Raw genomic sequence first — 15,122 nt, forward strand, 5'->3', positions numbered from 1 at the left:
CGTCAATAATTTTACCCACTTTTTTTTTTTGACTGTTGGTCAAAAATCTACGATGGCGTTTACTAACGTGGTTAATACCCACAACTTTTGGGAATTTGGTTTGGCACCCCACCTATTGGGTTTCGCACCCCACTTGATTAAAAACGGGAATTTAAATTCCGATTTTAATACGAAAAAAACGGAAATTAAAAAACCGTTATGTATTTTAGCATATGTGGCACATTTTCAACCGTTCATTGCATATAAAAAACAAATCAGAATTTTAAATTCCGTTTTGAAAACGGAAATTAAATTTCCGTATTGAATACATGGGGTGCCAAACCCAATAGGTGGGGTGTCAAACCCAAATCCCACAACTTTTTGGTGGTTGGTTGTCCACTTGCTAAATCAGTAATTAACAATTTTTCTTATATATAATCAGAAGTTTTCATGAATACAACAGAGAGTCAAAAATCTACTATACTCGTTAGTTAGATTATTATAGGTCTTATTTCTCCTTTGACAGATAAATGGGAAGACAGTAGTAGTTGATACAAAAGTCAATTATTTAATATAGATTTTGTTTTTATCTTACATTTTAAAGTATTTTTAGAAATAGTTTTAATCGTTTTAGTTATTAATGTAATAAAACACATGTTTAATCCAATCAAAAGTAGTATGCAGTGAATGTGTAATCTTAAATTTGAAAATGAATAAACCTTTATGCATGTATGCATAGTATGCATGCATGGTGCATAGTTGAACTCCTTATTTTTTCTATAGGCAAGTGGTTAGTTATTAGTAAGTTAGAAAATTTCTTCAAATTTCTCTTGTATGATTCGAACCCTGAACCAACTCCTTATAATTAAGCAAGAGTTTCATGTCCGAACAGTACATATAAAGAAGAATTATTGAAAGTTAAGATACTATTTACTTAATTTTTGTTAAGACTACTTAATGTTATTTCCATGTGTCTAGAGATTAATCTCATGCTTGGTGGGAAAAAAAATCAGCTTAACATGGATTTATTACTGTTTGATTAAGTAAAATTTGAATGGGAACAAATTGAATTTGAGGAAGGGTTGTTAAGATATATATAAAAAAAAGAGAAGTGCAGGGGTGGGGACCCATCCACCGCCCATAAACACGCAGTCTTGCCGAAGCCTTGGATCTAAATTCTCAATTCTCAATTCTCAATCTATAACCCTAAACTCCCCATCATTCCCTCTTACTTTCTTTTTCTCTCCATCGATCATCCTTCAACACAGGAACTATGTGCTTCTGAAAGCCACAGTCAATTCAATTCAATTCTTCTTCTGCTTCGCGCTTTCACAAACAGTTGAGGGTTCAACAAGATCATCATCAACAGACCAGCAAACACTACAGCAGAGAATCACAAGACAATCTGGTCTGATATCACATGATTTCTTATCCTTTATTCATTTCCTTTCTATCTTGAAACTTGCCAACTCCAAATTCTACTTCTTCTTTATATATTCATTGCAAATTAAGCAAACTAGCTACTATCACTATCTATATTCCCACTATCTTTCTAGCTATATCAACTATAGATAGAAATATACAAAACAATGGATCCATTATCAGCACACGGCCACTCTCTTCCTCCTCCTTTTCTCCATCTGCACCACCAACACCAACACCAGCAGCAGCATCAGCAGCATCAGTTCCACTCTTTACAGCAGCAGCAAACCCCAGCAGAAGATGAACAGAGTGGAAGCAGCGGCGGCATCAAAAGGGAACGCGATGAAAACAACAACAGCCATGACGGCAAAGAAGGCTCCGGAGGCGGAGGCGAAAGCGAGAATTCAAGAAGACCTCGAGGAAGGCCCGCCGGATCGAAGAACAAGCCTAAGCCGCCCATCATCATCACCCGCGACAGCGCCAACGCACTTAAGACCCACGTCATGGAGGTCGCCGACGGCTGCGACATCGTCGACAGCGTCTCCAACTTTGCAAGACGCCGCCAGCGCGGCGTCTGCATCATGAGCGGCACTGGAACCGTCACCAACGTCACTCTCAGGCAGCCAGCTTCTTCCGGCGCTGTTGTCACCCTCCACGGAAGGTTTGAGATTCTCTCCCTGGCAGGATCGTTCCTGCCGCCGCCTGCTCCACCGGCAGCATCAGGTTTGACCATTTACTTGGCTGGTGGACAAGGGCAGGTTGTTGGAGGAAGTGTTGTGGGAGCTCTCATTGCTTCGGGACCTGTGGTTATCATGGCAGCTTCGTTCAGCAACGCTGCGTATGAGAGGCTTCCTTTGGAAGATGAGGACCCTTCATTGGCAATGCAAGGAGGTTCAATGGGTTCACCACCCGGTGGTAGTGGTGGTGGTGGTGGAGTTGGTCAGCAACAGCAGCAACAGCTTTTAGGGGATGCAACTGCCCCACTTTTTCATGGTTTGCCTCCGAATCTTCTCAATTCTGTTCAGATGCCAAACTCCGATAACTTCTGGCCATCTGGCCGCTCTCCTTACTGATGATGATGATGATATCAAAGTATGTTCCACCACGCAAGCTGCAGGCTGGCTTCTCTGCTAGCTTCCTTTCTCTATCCTTTTTGGGTACTCCAACCGCGTTCTGGCCATTTGCAAGTTTGGATCATCTTTTTTTTCTCAGAATCAATTCTGGTACTAATGAGCTAGCTACTATACTACAAAAGGTAGGTTACTATCAGAATTGATTTTGGCTTTAGAATTTTTCCAAACATGCAATAGTGATGAATGTCCAATTCGCGATTGAGGTTCTATTCTATTCGCTTCTCTTTAGAATTTGTGTGTCATTTTGATTATTAGGTGAGTGAGTTGATATATGTTGACTTGTGTTTGAGACTTCTGTAATTAAATTGATGGATCGATCCTTGGTGAGTTTTATTAATTCTATGATATGCTAGCTACATTTGGTTCAAATGGCCTTGGAGGTTGAAGAGTTATCACTTATCAGGAAACAAACGCAAAGGAATAAGAGAAGCTGCAGTTAGTCTAGACTACATACTTCTTAGTAATTTACTGCTGCTTGTTGTTGTGCCTTGAATCCTACATTTAGTTAAGTGTTTGAAAACTCTCTTTTGTAGTAAATTTTGATTGCATTCAATCTCTTGTTGTTAGTATTTTTGTGTTCGTCATTGTATGTGCGTCGGTTACCAGGTTTCGGGTAGCATATCTTTCTGAATTGAAGGTAATGTGCTTTTTGTTGTTTCGTTTTTGCATATACACAATCACGGATTCAGTGGGCATATATAGTGCTCTCTTGACGAAAGCATTGGAGGATGAGAGGGCTTAAATGTGGATATTGTGTATGTCAACTTACCTAGCTAAGTTTTTCAAATTGGATAAAAAAAGCATTAGTTAATTAAAAAGTAGTACAAGAATTTAAATTAAAAAATAAAAAAGTAATGTAAATTGTTTTTTAAAGATTATTAAATACTAATCAGCCACCATGTCATCCAGGTTCTAGAAAAATTCAAAAATATGGGTGTTTTTCTCATTGATTTCTTTAGATTTAGAGTAGTAGCTACATACATAGTATGTTGAAGTAAGAAGATAAACATGGAACTGGGAGACACATGCAGTGTCTGATGAAAGCTCTTTTTCGAGGCAGTCACCCACACTTCCATTAAAAGGCAACGATAACCAAGAAAACAAGCTTCCCGAGCCTTACATGTATCTTGTATCCCTCCCCTCTCCTCTTTAATTTGTTCTTTTTTTTTTCTTTCTCTTAATCAATTTATTTCTACCGCTAATAGGCGTGAAACTAATCATTTGACCCTACAATCAATGTACTAAGCACTAAAGGTAGTCAATGAGTATTTTTTTAATTATAAGAATTAAAAATCAAACCTGCAACTTTTCATTTAAGGGGTGAAGTGCTAAAATACTATGCAAAACAAATGATTCTTCCTTCTTCTCTTGTTCAATTCAAGTTCAACCCAAATCTAGTTAAGATCCGATGAATATCTTGCTTTTATCCCCGCCCACAAAAGATGAACTTATATCCTATTTTATTTTCAATCCTCGTTTTATTAATCATTATTGTAACGTTTGTACTGTGAATCTTGCTCTAGATATATACTAGGTTTTATTTGTTTTCTTTTAACACTTACTTGCATTATTTTTCCTTTTTTCCTAGTTGCGGCTGGGCTCTAACCACCGCTTTCAGGTCTCCATATCCAATTCACGTTTCCCTCCATGTACTGCACTAATTACTTCTTTATTTTATGAAAATAAAAAAATTCTTTTGGCCCCATTTTAGAACCTTAAATTGTTTAGTTCGTTGTAAAGTACTGAAGATAAAAATATGAATAATGTTATGTTCACACCTCTAATATGAGGTGGATAGAGGTGGAGGAGGAGAGAGATAGGAAGAAAATAGAAAGTAAGAGAGAGAAAGTATGAGATGTGATAGATGATAAGAGGAGAGAAATAAAAATAAAAATGAGTGAAAATGAAGTGTTTAGAAAATGAGGTGTGTATATATTATTGTTGTAAAACTTTATAGTTGTAATTGATGAACAGTTTAATATTTACATCCTTAACTAACTGGTAATTAACTATGTGGGGGGCCAATCTTGATGGAGATAAAGAAAAAAAAATTGAATTTGTCTTGACTTTGATTCTTGATGATTCACTATTTTTAAAACTTGTAATGAAACACGCAACCCACAAATAGTATACGTAAAACCTGGCTAACTTCCCTCGTTATATTGACCAAATGGTTTATCACGGGTCTTATATAAACATGGACAGAGGGAAGGCGACAATTTTTTTGTCTTTTGATCTTATTTCCACCTATTATCTTTTTTAATATATCTCTTATTTTTTATTATTTAACTTATTATATTTCTCATTTTCTTATCTCTTCATATTTATTGAGATGTGAGTGAGTTTGAGGTGTGATGGAAGTCATATTAATAACGATATGCTTTGATCGTATTAATGGCGATATTTTTAGTTAACAAACAGACCTCTATTATAACGTGCTCTCAAATTCACTAAATGCTAGTTTAATATGTTGGATAGTATAAATCTTGATTATATAAAATATAATAGTCTTAGATTTCATAGGACAAGACCAGATATAAATTTAATATCATACAGCGTTTGATCATTTATCATATCGTTTGAACAAAATTTATAAATAATTAACTTTTAAAAATACTTGATAATATTATCAAATAGTTAACTTTAATAAATGGTGGCGGTAGGGGTGGAGGAGAAATGGTGATGGCGGCAACAATGGCGGCAATGAAGGGTGGTGGTTGTGAATGGTGGCGGTGAGGGTGGTGGAGGCGATGGAGATGGTAGTGGTTGGTGGTGGTGTGGCGATAGTGGCGACGGTGACAATGTTATAGGGCGATGGTGGCAGTGGTGGAGGGCGCATGGTAGTTCTGATGGTGGCGGTGGCAAACGGTGATGGTGGAGGTGGTCGGGGCGGTGGTAGTTGTGGTGGAGAATTTAATTGGAGTAGTTTGCAAGGAAATTATTGATTAAAAGACTCATTTTTTCTTTGTCTTTCCTTAGGAGTACCATGTTTATTGGAGCTATACGTACCGGGTCGATTTGATTGAACTTTAGGGAAGAATATAATGTTCGATATTTAACATTGATTTGGTTCAATGTTTTTTGTATTTTATTCATTGAGTTAAACTGATCATATGAAAAAATAGTTTGTAAACATCCAACAGAAAAAATTAAATATCTTCTATGTTTGTATGTTAAAAGTATTATTACTGTATTAATTTAAAAAAAAAGTATTATTACTGTATTGATATTGTGGTTATACGAGTAAATATATTGGCTTTGGCAACTTGGTAGGGACCGCACAATATTATGGGGAAAATTTAATGTTCATGGAGTCCACACATTTGACAAATAGTTCTGTTTTGTTTTTGAACAACAAATAGTTCTGTTGAAACAATTCAATCAATCACTTAATAATTAAATTAACTAACTACGGTCATTATGAATGGCAAATAACTATTTCATGTCACAAATTCAAAACTGCCGCTATCCTTGTCTCTATTTCATATACAAACCAAATTTACACCCTGAAGCTAGACTAGGCAAACAGACCATAGCGACAACACGTTGACTTGATTAAATTACGGCCATCCATTAATGGATCAACCATATACAATAATACAAAAACCCACCTACACTTGTCATTGTTTCAGCTATACACTGGAGAAACCCTGCTTGATTGCTTGAAAAGAGTGATACATCCAAAATACTAAGATTCGTTGTGTATCTTTGTATCTCCAGTCCTCTTTAGTTTATTCTACAGAATTCATCAATAATTCACCCGCAAACGCCTCATTTCAGCTTGGAAAGTGGGGCTGGAGACTAGTGTTCGATGTGCAAGAGTCTTTATGTCTTCTCTTGAACAATCTCGTGCGATACGATCTAGCTCCCATAATGCACCCTCCCGAATCATGTCTCTTGCATTTACTTCTGGAATGCATCAACCAGAAGGTCTTAGGGACTTACCCCAATTAATGTATAGTTTCAAGTACATAGAGTTTACCTAGCACTTACCATGTTGAGCTAAGTGACAGAGTGCAAGCTCAGTATGACGCCTAATTGATGAGGCTTCGTTATTTGCATTTTGCACAATCCATGGAAGGGCGCCATCCTCAATAAGGAAAGATCTTCCGCTCTTTGTCCCTGTCACACAATGCGGCAAAACATTAACTCAGAAGTAATGGACGCTGTTGATCGAGTATGAAATTGCAAACCCGAAATATACCTAGTCCTAACTAACTATGCGAAGTGATTTACGGAAGTAATGGAGGAACAAGAGGGAAGAAATATAATTTTAAAGGAAAAAAAGGTGACTTCAATGAACAATTGAATGTTCATCACTATCAAAATATGGGACTTGGGAAGCTGGTCGTATAAGTTTACCTTGACTAGATGCTCTCGACTCACACTTCGCAAAATTTGCTATTCCGCGAGCAACCTGTGCATGCACATCAGGATGTCTGCATCTGATCATTCCCAGTAGTGCCTTGATACCACCTTCGCCCCTTAGTTTTGTTCGCAGCTTATCTAGGTGCAGAACATCAAAGTTTTAGCACCCGCAGGTTATTATGCAGACCATCAAAGGATATTTGATCAACAGATGGCTTCATAATTCTATCAAAACCAATAATTTCAACCAAGAGGAAAATTTTACCAAACCAACAACGAAAGTATAATTGTATGATCTATAGATAGATAGAAGAAGCAAATGATTAGGTCAATAATTTGTTGTAGTACTCTAGCCAAAATGTAAAAGATTGCAACATGCCATAGAGCAAGTGGCTCAACAAATTTGTTGTCCATGATTCCTATCCCTACTATCAGAAGGATCTTTTGTAAGGATTGGGTCTCTGTAGAATTCATTAGTTACATTTAAGTAAAATGCATGTATAGCGCAGATAATTGAAACAATTTCACAAACATGAAAAAGATCAGCATTTTACCATTGCCACAAAGATTAGCAATGGCTCCAGCAACCATTCTAAGGGTTTGAGGATCTTCAGCATTGGCTGCAGTCATTGACAGTAAACTAATTCCCCCTTGGGCCATAATGAGTTCTTGGTTTGATTCTGTAAGACACAAAATAAGGGTGCAGAGACCAGGAAAAACAAGGCAGCTCAGTAATAAATATTTTTATTTCGTGAAATAATTAGTTGCAAAGAAGAGAAAAAACACAAGTTTACCATTCATTGCCAAATTTGCAATTGCACCTGCAGCAACTCTATGTATGGTCTCATCTTGTGAGGTCTTAAGCAGCGTAAGCAAGGATGTAAGCCCTCCAGCTTCAACAATCTTCCCCTGATTTGTTTCTGTAAGGTGTGGAATAAATATCAGGCTAATGGTTCTGATAGCACCGAATTCTTGTAAATGTAGTTTAGAAAGAGGGATTTTCCTCCTTTGAATCAGTACATAATATATAAACCAAGCCAAAAATATATGATCTATATCATAGGAAGGATAAGGAAGCAAAGGTTTAAAATGATCTCGGAGTGATATTTGTCTTATACAAAAATCCATAGTACTTTCTTCACAGATCATTGATCCCAAATTAAATAATTTAAAGGGCACACTGATTTTTCTCTTTTTCATTATTTGCACTGAAGAATTTCAACATAAACAGGTGAAACAACAACCTTCAGCAGCTAGATTTGCTACAACTTTCACAGCATGGACTCGCACATCAGCATCTTCTGCTTCAAGCAATGACAAAATCTTCTGCAATCCCACTGTAAGAATATTTTGTTTATCAGAAAGAAATAATTTCAAGAGAGACAAATAGACTATTAACAAAATATGTCAGGGTCATGTTGTAAACACAAGCAATATATATCATTACTACCTTGCTCAAAGAGCTTGGCTATAGAGGGCTTCTCTCCATTTCCTGAAGCTTGCTGCTGATGCTTGACTTGGGAAGTAGGAGAATCATGACAACCCACTTCTTTTTCAAATCCACCCTTGTCTAGTTGTCGTCTTGTCTGAGACAAATACCAATTAGATAACACCCGACAAGATTCTGGCACATTATCATACAAGAAGATGCATGAAAGGTGCACATCATGATCAGAAATGGTAAAGAGCAACAATTCTGGTTTGTTTCATTTATATGGTCTCAATACAACTCATTTGCGCTAATTTTACCACGAGAGATGAGAAAAGAAAAATAAAAGAAATAGGGGGGAGGGACCAGGTAAACTAAGCTAAAGTTTGTGATCAAGTTACATCCACATTCTGCAGTATCAACTTCTGCAATATCAACATAAGGGCCTCTATTGGATAGACATCATAAGGACACACAGTTAATTCACAGCTTCTTTAATAGACCAAAAACCAATTAATTGTTTTCCCAGGCACGAGAATGAAAATAAGTCATAGCTTATGATAGGTGAGGTAACCAACATTTTAAGCCCTCAGTTTTCAACCTATACCATAAATAGCCCAAAGCCAAATGCTTGAAGATGCAATGGCCACCTGTTGTCATAAATATGATTCCACCGCAAAACACTGACATCAACAGTAGGAGATACAAACATATTTGACATGATCATATCTAGCCCGAGCTGAATTGAAGACATTAAATACTACCGTAATTTAATAATTTCTCACCCTTTGTGCTAATCAAATGAAAAAAAAATTAGTATCTTTTGGAGTGTAGTCGAAGTAGTTACTTAAATTGCTGGATTCCAAACACAAACTTTTTAAGTCAAATAATTTTTTCCTTAAAAATAATAGGTATTTTGAATTTTTGTTACGAAAAAGGCACTGGGGATGGATCAGCCATTTCGTTGTGAATCAAACTGAAAATGAATAGCAAGTAAAAAAAGTCAGGTTTTCTATATTGACAGCCATTAGAGGGGAACAGAATATAGTTCATCAGCAGTCATCTTTTTATAAAACATCTGTTAGATAAAAGTCAATTAAGTATTGAATTTGTGCATTTTAGGTATAGCTTACCTCATCGGCTTCAAGACTAAACTGCAACATTTGACTTTGTAATATTGCTATTTCTCCTTCAAGTTTCTCTTTCTGATGTGCCTCATCTTCCAACATCCTATGAAGTTTTAAGATGTCTGACTTTCCTAATGCCTATCACAGTAAACACATCCATCTAAGTAAACTAATCCAGGTACCAACGAGATGGAGAAAGAACGTGCCATGCAAGTGATAAATATAATATTGAGGCACAAAAACCTACCTCTGACTTTTTTAGCTCAGCAACTTGAATCTTCAAATTATTCACCTCCCCTTCAGCAGCTTTTCTTAAAAGAGTCTCCTTTTGTAGATTTCTTTTCAGATCAGCCAGTTCCTCAGCAGACACCTCAGGAATCTAGGAGACAACAATTCAAGTGAGCTTAACACAACTAATGCTTGTTTGGGGAAAATCCCCAATCAATAAGTGAGCATATTTAACAATTGAATATTTAGCTATTATAAAGTTTAGCTACAAAAATCATTATCCTGATTTTACTTTAGACGAGAGCCGCCTCCCCCAAGTGATATATGTTCTTTATGTTTTCCAGAGGACATGATCTTCTACTCTGTTGTAAGGAACTTCACCTATTGTAATTAAATTAAGATAATATAGTATTATAAAAATTAAAAACTACTACCTCTCCACTTGACTTCATATGAGGTTCCTCATTCTTTCGAAGATTCATCACCATCTTCTCTTCAAGCTTCTTAATTGATTCCATATAGTCTTTCTGATATTTTGCTCTTTCCTTCTGTGAAGTAAAATGGGCTAACAAGTATCAGTACATATCACCGGGAAATCAACCACGTGTTTTGCTAACTGAATTTCAGTAAGTTACTGAAGTCAAGCTACCCATATCAAATCATCTTACCCTCACATGCAAGAAACCGAGAATATCATCTCAAATGCAAGTAAGATGCGGTACTATGCAGTATGCATACACTATTAGAAACTATGTACTAGATGGAAGTGTCAAAAAAACCCACACAAACTGAAATATATATCACATATATAAAAATTTATACAGAACCAACCTCCAATGAATCCATGTAGTTTTTTTCAGTCTCAGATATCTGATGTTGTGCTTCGGTGGCTAACCTTTTTATCTCATCCTCAAATGCCTTCTGCTGCCTTTCATGTTCCATAATGAGTTTATCTAATTCTATTTCTAGCCTTCTAGATAAGCTTTTGTAATCAAATTCCTCCTTTAGCTTTACCATGTTTTCCACCTTCATAGCCTACAAGATTCAGCATCTTAGTTGTTAATTTTCGAAGAGGAAAACTCCGATATTTCTTATGCGATAATGATTACAAACAAAAGAAACTATAGTGGAGAACATAGCAGTAGGCCTGCCATTGGTTCTCCTAAACTCCAACACTGAATTACCTAAATTTTGGAAATACGTAACAGATGAGAGATTTCCACTCCTCATTCCTATTTATTAAAAAAAAATAGTTCGCTAAACTAATTATGGAAGCAGAATAAAATCTACAAAATTAAAAAATAATAAGCAAAAGACAATCAGAGAAAAAATCAATCTGATCCGTAACCTTTTTACAGACTGAGATCAGACTCAACATCCAACATTAATGATGGTAACAAGACACCCAGTAATTTCTTATTCTACGCAATACCCTCATGAAAAAATCAGCAATGCCACTAAAATATAAGGGTAAAGGCTTTCTTAAATAATCTCACTTTAGTCCTTGATGTGTGTTTATCATTCTCACAAGTGCAGTATGCTAAATATTGATACACGATACCACCTTTTTTTGTATGGTTTGGTTCACCCTTTTATTAATGTAGAGAGCTAAAATGAGGCTATTTCAGAAATAAGGAGCCAAAATGAGGCGTTTTAAAAATCAGGAGCTAAAATCAAATATTGACAAATTTACAGGAACTAAAAACATGCTACCCAAAATATAATTATAAAACAGGAGGTCAATCCAACCAACAAAAACAACAAAGGGAAATTCAGCAGCTACAATAATCAAACAAGTATAATCAAACAAGTAGAGGGAGAAAAAAGAAAGTAAACTACTGAATTTGGAGCCCACCCTCTGTCCAAACATTATAGTACTGGCAGTCTCTCCCCTATGCCGCGGAGAGGGTCCAATAGTAATGACCAGTGAAGTTCTTGCTGTGCCTGTCAAATTTTAGATGTCAGGAAAAACATACTGCACCAATTTTATTCATTAAGATTAAAGATGCTTGAAAATTTCAACAAAATATGTAATCTTAGAATAACATCTCTACTCTAGATGAGATGATTTATCTATGAATTTTTTAACTAAATTTCCCTATAATATCGATGATTATTAAAAACATGTTGACTTCAGAGACATTCAGCACAAAAACTTTAAGATTTATCTAATAAATATATGCAAGCACTCTTCCTAAAATAACTTATGCTTCATCGTGTACTTTCTATGTGCCAAACAGGTTTCCATTCCTTTATACCTATGTCAGTATCCCTTATATAACATACCATCATTTTGATTCTGGCGTTTTATAGTAAAAAAAGCTAAGCCAATAAACGAAAAAGGGAGGCACATTCTTATACTCACTGAATCTTACCTCCAAATGAATCACGTAACAATCTAGTAAGCTTTGAGTCACGAAATGGAACATGCGCACTGTTCTCCGCAAGTGCATTGATACACTTCCCCAACGCACTCAAGGACAGATTGATAGATTTGGCTTCTTCTAATGTATGTCCTTCACTGCCTATTAAGCAACGAATAATGAAACGATCTCATTAAGTAGAGCATGGATGTTGTACCAAGCAAGACAACCTTGACTTCCAGAGTAATAGGTTTGGGGCAATATGATGATTTTATCAGCTCAATTTTTAAATGTCATTCAAGTTTTATTTTGACAAGAATCCATATTTGGTTTTCAAGCATCTCACTGAAACCCAGATAACTTTTTCACATTTTTATGACAATAAAACTAGAAAATACCAGAGTCAGAAATGAAATATATTTCTATCTTGGGAATCCAACATTTGCCTTGATCATGGAAGACTAACTTAGTTTAGCCCAGCACTTAGAAAGATTCCGTTGCCTCAAAGCATTTGTATATTAAGATTTATAAAATATAGGGAGAAAGATGGGCGATGAATATCAAATTTTTCCTCAAAGCAAAGCCTATGATCACACAAAACCACTAAAAACATATGAATATGTTGAGATCACAAAAGCAACTTTATTAGTATACTAACCTGACTTATCAATTCGCTCTGAACCAGCAAGATCTACAACAACCAACTTGGCTTTCCGAATGACAGGAGGCTTTAATGATTTAACCATGTGCGGATGATTGCCATTTTCACTTGAAACAGTGGGATCTCTTCCCTTGACGGATCTCTTGACATGAACCTATTGTATCAAAGGTATATTCAATCATCCAATAAGATTTAAAATAGAAATATTAAACACTTAAAACAATAACTCATAAGACATGAACATGAGCACCATAAAAGAGATACACAAATTCATTCACCATCAGAATAGCATGACTTCGAGAAGATTCTGTATTCAGTTTTGTATTTGCAGCAAAGCGGTGAGCTTCTCCTAATCTTAGTAGTTCTAGAAAACTCTGCTGGTCCCTAATCTCAACTAGGCTAGCTCCGGGTAGCGAAACATCACCAGTTTTGGGATCTTCTACGATGGTGATATTATCATTGGCCGGGTCAAGCAGATCTTGTATAGTTTCCATATAAAGCTGAACATGGACATTAAGAAACATTATATTAACATATGGAGCCTGAATGTAGTTTGCCAAAAAAATTAACAAATACTTTAAAATATTGGATATATATGAATAAATAAAAATGTTATATATATAGTCCGAAACAGTGAAACAAAATCAGAAAGACAAAACAAAATTGGTTTTATTGCTAACTACCTGCAAATATGAGACCGAGACAGAATCAGTTTCCAAAGAAACATCTGCAAAAATATCCTCCATAGCTCGCACCATTATTCCACGTGCAGCTGTATCTTCCTCCCCAAGTCGTCCAAGAGTATAAGTTTTACCAGTACCAGTTTGCCCATATGCCATAACTGTCCCATTGTAGCCATCCAGCACACTCTGCAGAGACAGAACCAGAAAATATTGACAAGGGAGGCGAAAATTTAACACATCAAGTAAAGTCAATAATAAATAATTGAAATAGGCATATAACATATTTTTTTTTGGGGGGGGGGGGGGTGGGGAATATAACATTTGAATACTATTATATTAATTTTTTTCTCAGGGTCTAGGGTCTGTCTCTGAAAGTAAGGCACTTAATAATAGAAAGTTCTGCCGTAAGAAAGAGCACGGCGGTGTTAGCATAAAATTTGTGGTTGCCCTTGTTTTAATGAATAGTCTTTCAGATTTCCTTTTGATGAGAAACATGCACCAAAATAAATGTAAAGTCTTCTGTGTTAATTTTTTTTATAGAAAATCCATACTTATGAACCTATAAGACTAAGTAGGGAAATTCTAAGCAAGAAGCACACGATCAACCTACATCACTTCGATCAAACTAGCTTTTAATACATGAATTCCTGAAAGCATATTTGATCATTTTGTAATTAAAAATCCTGAAACCACTTGTTCCTGCACCCTCAACTCACATATCAACAAACTTGATTATCAAATGATCATACAGAATTCGAACACAAACCACATGAAGATGGTGATGATGAATACCTACCTCCACAACAGGCCTGGCCACAACTTCATAAACACGTTTTTGTGACGAAAATTCAGTGAGCACCTCATCAAATTCATAAGTATCTGCATCCCAATTGTTCTTCCGGAGTTTTAACCTTTTGAGCTGCCACAGAACCAGACAAGTATGATGATTATTGATCAACCTTCCAATCCAAAACATTATGATTTATAAAGACACAAGTCAAATAAACAAGAAATGCAGTATAATACCTCCGGCTGTAGTTCCACACAGTCCGCAAAATCAGCATCAGCCAATAATTCCTCGGCATTCCGTGGCCGCAACCTAACCGCTACTCTAACCCTTCCAGGCACTTCAAACACCACAAAATGAGAGCATTGCATTACTTCAAAATTCAAATTCAACTCCAACAAACACTACTGAATCATTTATTTCTAGTTTTTCGTCACGAAATTCGCAGATCCTGAGAGGTTTTCTCCTTTCCAAATACATCTCAGAATTAAGGCATAGATGACAAATTGACAATGAAAGGAAGATCTGAGAAAAGGGAGAATGGAAGAACTAACCAGCAGCATGGTCCTTGCCGTTACTGTTGCTGCTGCCGGTGCTACTCCGCCGTTGAGTAGGTTTGGACTTCACATTTGCCGGCTTGAAAGAGGTTCTATGACTTTGACTGTGAGTACCATTTCTGTAACCGTTACCACCACCACCACCACCGTGAGAGGTGGCCATTTCTTCAAATTTGAAGGATTCAGGGTTTGCTTTTGGTCTTGCTCATCAAGGAAAATGAAACAGAGGAAAACGATTTGAATAATGAAAATGAATTTGCAGTTACGAATTTGCAAACTTGCAACGCACTTTTGGGGAGTTGGGTTTGGCCCCCCCTATGGGGCTCCCCGCCCCACTTAAAGTGGGGAAATTACTGGAACGCCCCCCTTTAATAGAATACGGAAG

The 15,122-nt window shown here is 36.4% G+C and overlaps 2 protein-coding genes across 2 annotated transcripts; one reads left to right on the forward strand and one right to left on the reverse strand.

Annotated features, from left to right (window-relative positions):
- Positions 1-1,111: 1,111 nt before the first annotated feature.
- On the forward strand, positions 1,112-3,192 carry LOC130741104 (AT-hook motif nuclear-localized protein 26). The gene has a single exon (XM_057593901.1). The coding sequence runs from the start codon at positions 1,569-1,571 to the stop codon at positions 2,472-2,474; it is 906 nt and encodes a 301-aa protein (XP_057449884.1). The 5' UTR covers positions 1,112-1,568; the 3' UTR covers positions 2,475-3,192.
- Positions 3,193-5,910: 2,718 nt separating this feature from the next.
- On the reverse strand, positions 5,911-15,034 carry LOC130741105 (kinesin-like protein KIN-UA). Its single transcript, XM_057593903.1, has 19 exons — positions 14,735-15,034; positions 14,420-14,520; positions 14,190-14,312; positions 13,394-13,579; positions 12,989-13,210; positions 12,708-12,864; positions 12,062-12,211; positions 11,542-11,630; positions 10,518-10,721; positions 10,121-10,234; positions 9,706-9,837; positions 9,465-9,596; positions 8,353-8,488; positions 8,147-8,239; positions 7,697-7,822; positions 7,457-7,582; positions 6,897-7,040; positions 6,528-6,656; positions 5,911-6,443 (listed from the first exon to the last, which is right to left on the reverse strand). The coding sequence occupies exons 1-19, from the start codon at positions 14,898-14,900 to the stop codon at positions 6,283-6,285; spliced, it is 2,691 nt and encodes an 896-aa protein (XP_057449886.1). The 5' UTR covers positions 14,901-15,034; the 3' UTR covers positions 5,911-6,282.
- Positions 15,035-15,122: the final 88 nt, after the last annotated feature.

This window comes from Lotus japonicus, chromosome 2 (genome assembly GCF_012489685.1).
Source record: "Lotus japonicus ecotype B-129 chromosome 2, LjGifu_v1.2".
NCBI classification, from domain to species: Eukaryota; Viridiplantae; Streptophyta; class Magnoliopsida; order Fabales; family Fabaceae; genus Lotus; species Lotus japonicus.